We start from the raw sequence: 12,183 nt of genomic DNA, 5'->3' as shown, positions 1-12,183 counted from the left end.
ACATTGATTTTTTTCAACTTATATAGGGATTTCTTAAGCTCTTATATTTAGAAATAAAGGCTTCAACATATTATTTAAAAATAGAAGGGGAACCAATTGCCCTAAATTTAGACTATGTACCTTTCAAATAGTGGAAGTGAAAGAAAAAATTGTTAATGTGTTTGTCTTCCTGTCTATCATACTAAAGAGCGATGTTTTCTAATGTGGACCTAGCGTCTTTTCTTATGTTTTTACAAATCATTCCAATGATCCTAATGAACCCCCCAGAACCTCACCATGATACAAGTTAGGGTTCCCTACAGAAATATATTTACATTTCACATCCACAGTGACACACTTGAACTTAGAGTTGTTGTGGGGGATTTGTTTAATTTTTGAGAAGAAAGTATTTGACCTTACAACATTCTCCACAAAGCCATTTATCTGACAGATAATTCTCATGTTCTAGGCTAGGAGTTACAGAGCCTCTTTTTCTTCTCATGCTAGAAAATTTTTCTGCCAGAAGTAGCTCACAAAACAATTTCTGTGTTAAAAACTGCACCCTCTAAACAGCTTCTTTTCTTCTCTGGTAGGGAAAATATAACTTTCAGGGCCTGAGTCCTGACAGTCTGTAATTATTCATAGTATGAATCAAAATCTGATGCTTTTTTCTTGAGAGGGGCTATGTTATTTGTGGTACTTCTGTGGAGGCAGGGAATGAAACAGAAGTTTATCTCATGTTACCAAAGCATCCCCTTAATTTGGCATTCTTCCTTGAAGGGTAGGTTCATAGGAGTCCCAGATTTGATTTACCTCAGGGTGAAATATAAGCCTCTTGTATTCTGTGAATTAAAATGGTCCTTGTGCCTCCCTAAGTACCCCTGGTTTTCAGTGGAATGTGACCATTCTTGGTAAGAATACTGCTAGATTCATATGCATCCATGGCTGCGGCCGAATATTTAGTTACATGGTGTGTAGACTTTATTCAGCCAAGAGCTGAAGTGGCTACTTATCTATCACACGATAAAGTTTGCTGCCAGTATTCCTCAACATGATAAGGTCAGTAATTTTAACCTAATGGGATTCCAGCCCATATTTGATTAAAAGGGAAAAGAAGTATGTTGTTCTTATTCTATTTCTGTGTTTTCTATATATTCCCTTTTTCCTTTCGTTAGATTGAGACCTTCTGTCAATGAATAGTAATAATAGTTGATCATTTATTGAATGTCTGCTTTACTCCTGAACAGTGTTAGGTTACATTACACTAATTACTTCCAATCTGTGAAAGCTCTGATATATATATATATATATAATATTAAGTATGAATATATAAAAAAATAATCATATTTTAAAATATACATAAATATATATTTATGTTTTAAATATACATAAATATATATGTTCATATATTTTATATATACATAAATATTTTTTAATCTCTACTTTTAAAATGAAGAAATTGAGATTCAGAGTAGTTAAAAAACTGTTCCATGGTTTACTATGTGGTATGTACAGGTGCTAGAATTCACGTACAGGTATTTCTGATATTAGAGTTTATATTTAGTCTTTGACATATCAAAGTAAACTTCCTTGTCTTCATGGAGCTAACAGCCAAATGGAAGAGACCCTTTTTTTTTTTTTAAAGATTTTATTTATTTATTCATGAGAGACATACAGAGAAAGAACGAGAGGCAGAGACACAGGCAGAGGGAGAAGCAGGCTCCGTGCAGGGAGCCCGACGTGGGACTCGATTCTGGGTCTCCAGGATCACATCCTGGGCTGAAGGCGGTGCTAAACCGCTGAGCCACCTGGGCTGCCCTAGATTTTATTTTAAACTGGAGTTTACCAGTGCCTTTTTGAGCTGCATTTGCTGTTGTATTCTTTGAGAAATTTAAACTTTTTACACAAATACATTTTTAGGTGAAATGGTATTCTATGGCATTATTTCTTTGTGAACAAAATGCTCTTATTTAAATTGACTAATACTGTTTGGAGACAAAAGCATGGGATTTGAGGATCAAAGGCCAATACCTTTGTATTGTTGTGAGACCTTAGGAAAGCCCTTGAATTTGCCTGAGCCTTACTTTCTTCACTTTTCAAGTGGGAATAATACTAATAGACATTGTTTTCATAGGGTTACATATGATCATGTACATTCATGTATTTTGTAACCTGTGAAGTTATGGATATTATTAATATTAAAGTAAAGAAGAAATTTCTTTTTTAGCCTATTCATTAAATATCTATTGAATACACTTATGATAGAGGTAGCATATTAGGTCCTGTGGATAAGGCAATGAACAGGTAGACAGGAGCCCTCTTTGATGAAGTTAAGACTGTATTTCTACACTGTTCAATAGAATAGCTTCTAGCTACGTGTTTCTATTTAAATTATTAAGGTTAAATGCAACTTAGCCATCTGGTGGCTTACTCAGTTTAGTGTCTGACTCTTGATTTTGGCTCAGGTTATGATCTTGGGGTCATGAGATCAAGCCTCATGTGGGGTTCTGCGCTGAATGTGAAGCCTGTTTAAGATTCTCTCTTCCCCTCAACCCCCCACCTCATTTACTCGCTCTCAAATCAATCAATCAATCAATCAATCAATCAATCAATCTACTTAAAATTCAGCTCCTCAGTCACACTAACTATACGGCAGGTACATAATAGCCTCATTTGGCTAGCGGCCACTGTAGTGGACAATACAGATATGGAAGATGCCCGTCATTGCAGAAAGTTCTGTTGTAAAGCTTGCATGGGAAAGTCGTGATGAGTGATTTGAGGGAATAGTCAAATCAGAGAAAGTAATGTTTGAGCTGAAAACTGAGGGATAAGTAGAAATCGTCTAGATAATGTAACTATTTTTTTTTTTTTAATTTATGATAGTCACAGAGAGAGAGAGAGAGAGAGGCAGAGACACAGGCAGAGGGAGAAGCAGGCTCCATGCAGGGAGCCCGATGTGGGATTCGATCCCGGGTCTCCAGGATCGTGCCCTGGGCCAAAGGCAGGCGCCAAACCGCTGCGCCACTCAGGGATCCCAATCGTCTAGATAATGTAGAGGCAAGGGAAGCATTTCAGAAGGAATGAATGAGCATTTGCAAAGATACTGAAGGAAGAAGAAGAGGATGATTTTTTAAAAAGATTTTATTTATTCATGAGAGACACAGAGAGAGAGGCAGAGACACAGGCAGAGGGAGAAGCAGGCTCCATGCAGGGAGCCTGATGTGGGACTCGATCCCCGGACCCCAGGATCAGGCTCTGGGCTTAAGGTGGCGCTAAACTGCTGAGCCACCCAGGCTGCCCAAAGAGGATGAGTTGATCCAGAAAGACTTCCTGTGCAGAGTCTGTGTGGCCAGATTAGCCCTACACTGGAGGATTCAACCTTCCTTGATTGTAATAGGAGAAGCAAAGGAGAGTATGGGTGAAACGCAGATGGGCTTGTAGCAAAGTTTGTGGTTTGAGTTTGTGGCAGAAGGTGAGGATTTTCTTGTTCTAGTAGTTCTATTTTCACTCTAAAGTGTAAGATCTTTTGAAAGCAAGAGGGAGAAAGGAAATGATGACGTTCTGAAGAGAATGGATAATGTATGAAGCAAGTCTTTGTGGAGAGTGAATGGACTAGACAGATTTAGTAAGATCCTCAGTGTGTAGTGATACCAAGGTCAGAGATGGAAAAGGCTGGCAGATGTTCATTATCCACCTCAATAAATTTATACATCAAGATACTGAGAATGGCGCTCGCCTACCAAAAGACTTAGTGACTGTCACCACTGCTGGGGTTTGGCCAGTAGGAGTAACAGAAAACAGAGAGGGAACGTAGCATGTTTGCCAGGAAGTGACTATAATCGTGGGCCTATAGAATCTATCACAGGTAAAAATGGAGATGAAACAACGGGGGAACAATGTATGGGGGCGAAGAGAGATTTGGGAGCATGTCTGGTGACTATCTGTCGGTGGGCTGCTTAAACAAATACGCGGAAAACAGGATTGCTCAGAGTGAGGTATATGAAACAGACGAGAAAGGGCTGCGAAGAATACCATGCACACTTCACTCAGGAAAGAATCCGTGGTCTAAGTAATGAGTTTTATTTCCTGGTTAAAAGTAAGTAATTGCTTGTTGTCTAAGTAAATGCCATCAACAGTGGCAGGCATTACTGTCCTCTAGTTCTGTGTTGTGCCACGAGGACTAGGTTGATATTTATGAAGTGTTGTCAGCCTGAGCAGTGCTCTGTGAAGCAGTTCCCCATACAATAGTGAAAGTAACTTTTGTTTCAAACTGTTTAGGAAAATGAAATATTATAGTCTAATTCATTGAAGTCATTCTTCCCTTTCATTTTGTATTGAAGGCTTCAGCGATTAGCTAAAGATCTTCTAAAACAACTGCAAGTACAGGACAGTGGCTCATGGGCAAACAATAAAGTTTCTGCTTTAGATCGGACCCTAGGCGAGATCGCTCGAATATTGGAAAAAAAGGTATGTAATTAATCTCTTGCCTTGCTTGGCCTTAATCTTTATGGTTCTTTCTCACTATGACAGGACATAGGACTATAAGGCTGACTCTCAGTTATGCATTTCTTCTGTGTTTCCAAAAGCTGGTCCACCACTAGTGGATGTTTTTTCCTTTCGTTCTCAATTAAACTGATGTTGTTTTCAGTCATTTTAATTGAAATCCTCAATAAAATATGTTCTTTGAATCAGTCATATTTTTCCCCACACAAACAAAAATAAAATTATTTAAAATGGAATCACAGTAATAAAAGTATACAGTTTTATGACAGAAAATGTAAAATTTTGAATTACAGAACTCATGAATAACAAGCAGATTTCCACAAAGCACCAGTTTCCTTACTGTCTCCAATAGAAGGTTTGGCAGTTTTCTTTAATGACTTAGAGTCATTAAATGTTCTTGCAATAGTTAAAAAATTCTTAATGATTTTTAAGATATTTATTATTCAGTATAGAAACTTTTAAATGTACAAAGAAGAAATAAAATCCCTGTAATACCCACTGTTGAAACTTTGTTTTCTTAACCTTTTTTACTGCACATTTCTTACATGAATTTATCTGGCTAATTTTATCATAAATATTTTTTGGTGTCTTTAAAAATTCTGTATAACTAAATGAACATATTACAGTTTACACAATTTATATCACTTAGTTGGTTTTTAATTTTTCTATTTGATATAATGACCATCTTTGTTTATTATTTGCATTTTTTGTGTGTTTTCTGGGTCTTAAATTTATAATATTTGAGACACGTAAAAGACTGTAGTGATGAAAATAACCTGAATGTAATGAATACCTAACACACTGTGAATTCATCACCCAACTTAAAAACTAGACTGTTTCCAGTACATCTGTAGTTCCCAGTGTGATCCTTCCACACCCCATTCCTACCTCTGCTCCCTCTGAAGGAAATACTATACAGTATTAAAAGGATATCTTTTCTTTGTTTTTAATGTCTTTATTTCTTTATTACATAAATGTATTCTTAAGTAGATATTATTTAGTCTTGCTCATATTTGACCTTTATAAAATATCATACTGTAGACTTCTGTAATTTTTTCAATCAGAAGTAAAATTGTAAGTTTTATTTAGGCTTATAATTGTAGCTGTTTTTTATTTATTTTTCTCTGTTGTATAGTGAGTACTTCATTGTGCTAATAATACAGTTTTTTAATACATTTTCCTGACAAGGACATTGTTTTTCAGAATTGAATTCATTCGGAGTTGAATGTGTATGGGTTTGTGTGAGAGAGAGAGAGAGAAAGAAAATGAGCGATTAGAGACAGTGCTGCTCAAACATTCTTGTATCAGAGCGAATGAACCCATTTCTCCAAAGTGGGGAGCCTCAGACTTTAGTCTACATCAGAATCACTTAGGACTTGTTAAAACACACCTCTCCTTGGGTTTCTGATTCAGTAGGTCTGGAGTGGGTCCTAAGAATTTGTATATCACAGGTGACACTGACGCTGCCGGTCCAAGGATCATATTTTGAGAATTGTTGTGCTTGTCTAGGATATATGCCTCAGGGATGGAATTACTGCATTCTCGGGCACGTGAATGACCAGCTTCACAAGGTAGTGTTCGGCTGCATTTTGCCATCAGACAGCACAATCCTCTGTAGGACTGAGAGCAGCGTATTCACTGAGGCATTGCGGCAGAGCCCTGAAGAGTCAGCCTTCCGTTTGATGCATCTCTTGCAGAGTGTCAGAGAGTTCAGAAACTGGTAATTGTCAGACGTGTGCTAGATGGGAGTGTTTGGAGGTTTGATAATACCTTGAAAAACATCCCTATTTTAAAATTAGCACATGCTGATTATTTTATTTTTATAAAGGGCACTTATACTTGAACAAAAAAGGGTTCACTTGAAGATACCACTGTGTGTACCTTATCTCATGAATATTGTTTTAGAGAAGTAATCATAGAATTTCTGAGGAAAAAGTAAAATGATCTGTATAAGAAAGGTATTCAGTATGAAAATCTAAGTAAAGTTATTTCATTCACAAAGGGGTGATTTTACTGCAATACCACTGATTCCTTATAATTTGGGGAAGAAAAATGTAGTCTGGCTCCCGGTCTAAATGGTCTGTGTCAGAAACCTTGCTGTAAAGCTGTCCTCAGAGTATACACTGCAGGACCACCTGAGAGTCTAAACTTACCTACAGTAAGATCCTTTTGCTATTTTTATAACTAAAATCCCTTTTACCTAGCCAAGACAGACTCACTTTATGTGGAATTCTGTTCATAGTGTTATACTGACATTTCAGTGTAATTCAGCTGATATTTATGATTTCAGTCTAGGAATTGTAAATAACCATTCCTTTTTGTTTGGAAAACTGCCTGGAGTAACAAAATCATTAGAGCCAAAGCCAAGTACCCAGTGAAGGATTTGAAGACAGCCTAGAAGTGACAAGTGTGGGACCGGTGGAATTTGGACATGTACTTACTGAGGAATGAATCTTGAGGTCTTTATCCTCTTAATTGAGATCAAAACACAGTGATGTTTGCTATTACTGCTTTGATACGGTTTTCCTTAGATACTTTTTCTAAAGTTCTGAGAACTACTTTAGAACCAACAGGTTAAACTTTTGTGATGCATAAAAATACTGTTATAATGAAAAAAAATACTCTTACAATGAAAGAGATCAGGAAACTAATGAAACATGCAAATTATAGTACTTGCCATTTGTGTCATGTCCCTTCTGACTTTCTGGTTCTCTGATTTTGCTTAGAAACAGAGTTTGTAAGCTGTGTTGCATATCTTATAATTTTTAACAAATTCCACCCAATTCTCCAAGAAATATGGTGGTCTAGGGTACTTGCACCCACTCTACCAACAAAGATATCTAAAAATACTGGGGAAAATTTAAAATAACTTTGTTAAAAGCATCAAATTGCTAAGAAGAAATGGAGGAATTACCAGGCCAAAGAAAAAAACAAGAATTTAGGAAGTTGTATTCAATTATAACTGAATCCCCCAAGAGCATTTGCCAGGCTGGCAAATGTAAGTTATGATTTGCAAGCCTCATGGGGTAGGGAACAAAAGTAAAGGCTTAAGGGCTGTCTAAGATATGACATCTAACACTTTTTCTGTTTATAAAGATAAGACCACCACAACCTATTTTGTAACATAATCATGAACCCTCTTACCCCATTCTCAGAGATTACAAAGAAAGTGCCTTGGCATAGTGCAGAAGTTATAACTATAATCCAGCTGTGGTCTTGCAGGCCAAATACACATCACCTGTATCATTTCAAATGGTGAATTGAATTTAAAGTAATCCCAGATTGATTAGGGGTGTCCATAGGAACTTGGCAGAAAGAAATGCAAGTCCTGTTTAAAGAAAATACCTTTATCCTAGGCCTCAGATAATTTCTGTCAAGTAATTTTATAAGAACAAGTAGTCACAGTCGAAAAAATGAGGTGCAAAAGTAAATAAATCATTATGAGTAATAGCAAGCAGAAACTAGAATTGCAAGGCTTTTTAAATACTAGTTAAAGATTATAAAACTATGTTTTTTATCTTTTAAAGAAATAAAAACCTTGAGAATATCTAGTTCTGGACAGAGTAGGTAATTCAGAACACTTCTCCTACTGATGCCAATTAATAAAGCTAGGCAAAATATAAATTGGAACTGAATGACTAACAAAATAGTGAGGAATTACTGGGCTGAGATCTGGGAACATACCATTTTGGGGCTGGGTACAATTGGTGATCCAAAAGAAGTGGATGAGAATCTGAGTAATACTTTTGACATTGTTGCAGAACTGGTGGATTAAAAATGTTGGAGTCTAGGACTATCAGTGGTAGGGCCTGGGCAAAATCCCCGTGTTTTGGGTTGAGATATTAAAGGGCTGCACTAGGTGAAAGGATAGATTGGAAGTATGGCATTCATTGTACAGACCACAGCTCAACTTTAAATCATCTAGGTAGCTGAAAAAAATCACAATTGCCGAAAAACAAAAAAAGTAGAGTAATCTTGGATTGCTAACACCTCCAGGGGCCTAATAGAAGAAGTATATGGGAAATCTACTCTGGAGGAAGATAATATCAATCTAAGTTTCAAATTATTTCAACAAAATAAATTTCAAATACAGTGTCTGACAGAGAAAGATAATTAAGCATATAAAGAGGCAAGACAGCATGGATAAAAATCAGTGGAAACAGACCAACAGGGGAATGCTTACTGTGTTCAAGAATATACATATTATCTTCTAAAAGGTATAGCACATTTGAAAAAAATAGAAATTTAAGAACTGAACATTTTAGCAATCAAAATTAAGAAAACTATACATCACATAACAGAATAAACCCAATGAAGAGAAAATTCATATATTCTAAGATGGGCCTACATGTGAAAAGTAAAAATAAACTTTTAGGAAATAACAAAGAAGAATATATTCTTGACTTTGAGGTTTTCACAGGACAAGAAAAAGACACAAAAGAAATTAACCATATAGGGAAGTGATAAATTTGCATTAAAAATCAGAAATTTGGGGATCCCTAGGTGGCGCAGCATATTAGCACCTGCCTTTGGCTTGGGGCGCGATCCTGGAGATCCGGGATCGAATCCCACGTCGGGCTCCCGGTGCATGGAGCCTGCTTCTCCCTCTGCCTATGTCTCTGCCTCTCTCTCTCTGTGTGTATGTGTGTGTGTGTGTGACTATTGTAAATAAATTTAAAAATTTTTTTTAAAAATCAGAAATTTTATTCATCAAAAGACACCAGAAAAATAATAAAAAGACAATAGAATGGGATCCCTGGGTGGCGCAGCGGTTTGGCGCCTGCCTTTGGCCCAGGGCGCGATCCTGGAGACCCGGGATCGAATCCCATATCGGGCTCCCGGTGCATAGAGCCTGCTTCTCCCTCCGCCTGTGTCTCTGCCTCTCTCTCTCTCTGTGACTATCATAAATAAATAAAAATTAAAAAAAAAAAGACAATAGAATGAAAGAAGATCTTTATAACTCATTAAGAAATTGAATCCAGGGCAACCTGGGTGGCTCAGCGGTTTAGCACTGCCTTCAGCCCAGGGGTTGATCCTGGAGACCCAGGATTGAGTCCCGTATCTGGCTCCCTGCATGGAGCCTGCTTCTCCCTCTGCCTGTGTCTCTGCCTCTCTCTCTCTCAGAATAAATAAATAAAATCTTAAAAAAAAAAAAAAGTATTCAGAGTAGATAAGGAATTCTTACAAGTTAATAAGAAAAAGAGATGAACAGCAGTAGGAAAATGGTTAAGATAATAGGCTTTCCCAATGCAAAGATAGTCAATATCTTTAATAATCAGAAAATTACAATTGGGGGCACCTGGGTGGCTCAGTCAGGAATCTGCCTTCAGTTCTGGTCATGATCCCGAGTTCCTGGGATTGAGCCCCTCACCGGGCTTCCTGCTCAGTGGGGAGTTTGCTTCTCCTTCTCCCTCTGCTACTTCCCCTGGTTTGCTCTCTCTCACTCTCAAATAATCTTAAAAAACAGAAAAAGAAAATTCCAAATGAAAAACTCAGTGTGATACTGTGATTCAGTTATCAGAATGGCAAAAATTAAAGACTGACAATACCAACTATTGGCAATGGAATTTCATTCACTGGGATGATATAAGTTAATGCTACCACTTTAGAAAGCAGTTTGTTATTATCAACTAAAGTTGCAGGCATCCACATCATATTTTCCTTCTAGGTCTCTACCTTACAGAAAGCAATGCATATATGCACTAAGAGACATATATACAAATGATGGTCAGTAGCATTTTTATAATTACCAGATATGGGGGAAAAAAACAAGTATCCATCAACAGCTAAATATATAAATTAGGGTGTATTCATATAACAGAATATTAGTCAACAAAAGAAAAATGAACTACAGTTGTAGTCAACAACATGGATGTATCTCAGAATGTTTAGTAGGCAAAACAAGTCACCAAAAAATATGTTTATGTGTGTACGTGTGTATATATGTGTATATGTGTATACAAACATGTACATACATACACTGTTACAGTTCCAGTTATATAAAGCCTAAGAATAACCAAAGTCCATATATTGTTTTGGAATATATATGTAGAAGGGAAACTATAAAGAAGATACAGAAAATATTTCTCCTAAAAATCAGGATAATGATTATTCAGGGAGTTGGGAGGGAAAGGTGATTGGGAAGATTCATGTAGGTGGCCTCTTGAGTTCTTATAGTCTTCTTTTTCTTGACCAGATGGCAATTATACAATGTTCGTGTTACAGTCATTCTTCAATTTGTACTTACATGTTTTCTCACTTTCCTGTATATTTGTTATGTTTCACAATGAAACCATATTTAACATTTAAGTTAAAATAAATTGCTCCAAAACCTTTTGTTGCAGAAATGTTTGATTATTTCAAATAAGAGTTTCTAAAACATTCTTATGTATGCAAAGGCATTTTCCTTGCTTTTGTAAATAATTTTCCTTGCCATTGTAAATAAATTTGGTCCAAGTGAGCATGATTTGTATTTTCATTGACTTTTCTCATTACTCTGTGATGATAAACATTACATTTGAATTTGGATAGTAACAGCATCCCAGAAGCTTTCTGTGGTTTATCAGCAACATGAGACATTTGTATGCTGTTACTGTAAGTAAACAGTTTAAGCAGATGGATTGGACATGGAATTTTTCCAATTGCCTTTCCTAACTTTTTTTTTTAATCCTGCCAAACTTAGAGATTCAGCTGTGAATCTCTTGAAACTGAATAAGCAAACCTCATAGCTGACAGCAATCATAATTTGAATGGAATTGAGAGATGTCAAATCACAGTTGACTTTTCGATACCTATAGCAAACCCTGCCATTCTTTGGTGTTTTTAAAAATTATCTTGCAAAATTCCACCAGCAGATAACTGTGGAAGGTAGTAGAAAAGCTCTTCCCAACCCTGTCCTTTTTTTCCCCTGCTCTTTGCCAACTGAGGTTTATGGCTATTTAACACATGCCTAGACTCAGAGGAGATGAACCACTCATCCTGAGAGCTTTTTCAATCTTAATTGTATTCAGAAAGTTGTGTTCAGGTCCTGCTAGACACTGCCTGTCCTTCAAATTTCATGGTTGCATTTGGTTTTGCTTCTCTTATTTTCAGTTGGAATTATTCAGTTCAAGAATTCTATCATAGAAACCTCTGATTTTGATCCCCTCATTTTATTATGTTCTCAATTTATGTATTTCCTCATGGCAGCTGATAAATAACTGCACATAGCTTATATGACACCCATATTTGAACAGAAGATGACAAATAAATCCTTTAGCCCAAAGCAAAATGAAAAGTTTTCTTATACCATTTTCAACTAGTGTGTATTAGATGAGTGTAAGGGAAATGGAATTGTCACTTCAGGAATCTGACAAAGATTTAATCTGTATATGGTTTGTATTTTAAAAAAGAAACAAGGAAAATGGAGTGTTCATGTATTTTATCTTAGTGGTTACATAAATGTATGCAGTTGCCAAAACTCACCAAACTGAACATCTAAATCTGTGCATTTTATTATATGTTACCTATATCTCAGTAAAACAAAACAATTAGATAATAATGATTTCAAAATAACATTCTTTAGATGGCGAAGCTTGCTTTTATAAAAACATACTGTTTTAGTCATCTCAAAATAATTTATTGTAGCTTTGTAAAAAGGACTCTTAAAAATTTTTTTTAAAGATTTGAGAGAGAGAGAGAGAGAGAGAGAGAGAGAGAGAA

At 36.3% G+C, this 12,183-nt stretch overlaps 1 protein-coding gene across 6 annotated transcripts in view; it reads left to right on the top strand.

Moving 5' to 3' along the window:
- SCAPER (S-phase cyclin A associated protein in the ER) overlaps positions 1–12,183 on the top strand; it is a 422,176-nt gene that overhangs the window by 203,745 nt on the left and 206,248 nt on the right. For all 6 annotated transcript variants that reach the window (XM_041742633.1, XM_041742638.1, XM_041742635.1 and 3 more), the window contains one exon: positions 4,320–4,446. In XM_041742633.1, coding sequence (XP_041598567.1) covers positions 4,320–4,446 — 127 coding nt within the window. The remainder of the gene's footprint in view (positions 1–4,319; positions 4,447–12,183) is intronic.

This window comes from Vulpes lagopus, chromosome 2 (assembly GCF_018345385.1).
Source record: "Vulpes lagopus strain Blue_001 chromosome 2, ASM1834538v1, whole genome shotgun sequence".
In the NCBI taxonomy this organism is placed as follows: Eukaryota; Metazoa; Chordata; class Mammalia; order Carnivora; family Canidae; genus Vulpes; species Vulpes lagopus.
The sequence above is the reverse complement of the archived record's forward strand: the minus strand, read 5'-3'. Positions and strand labels throughout refer to the sequence as shown.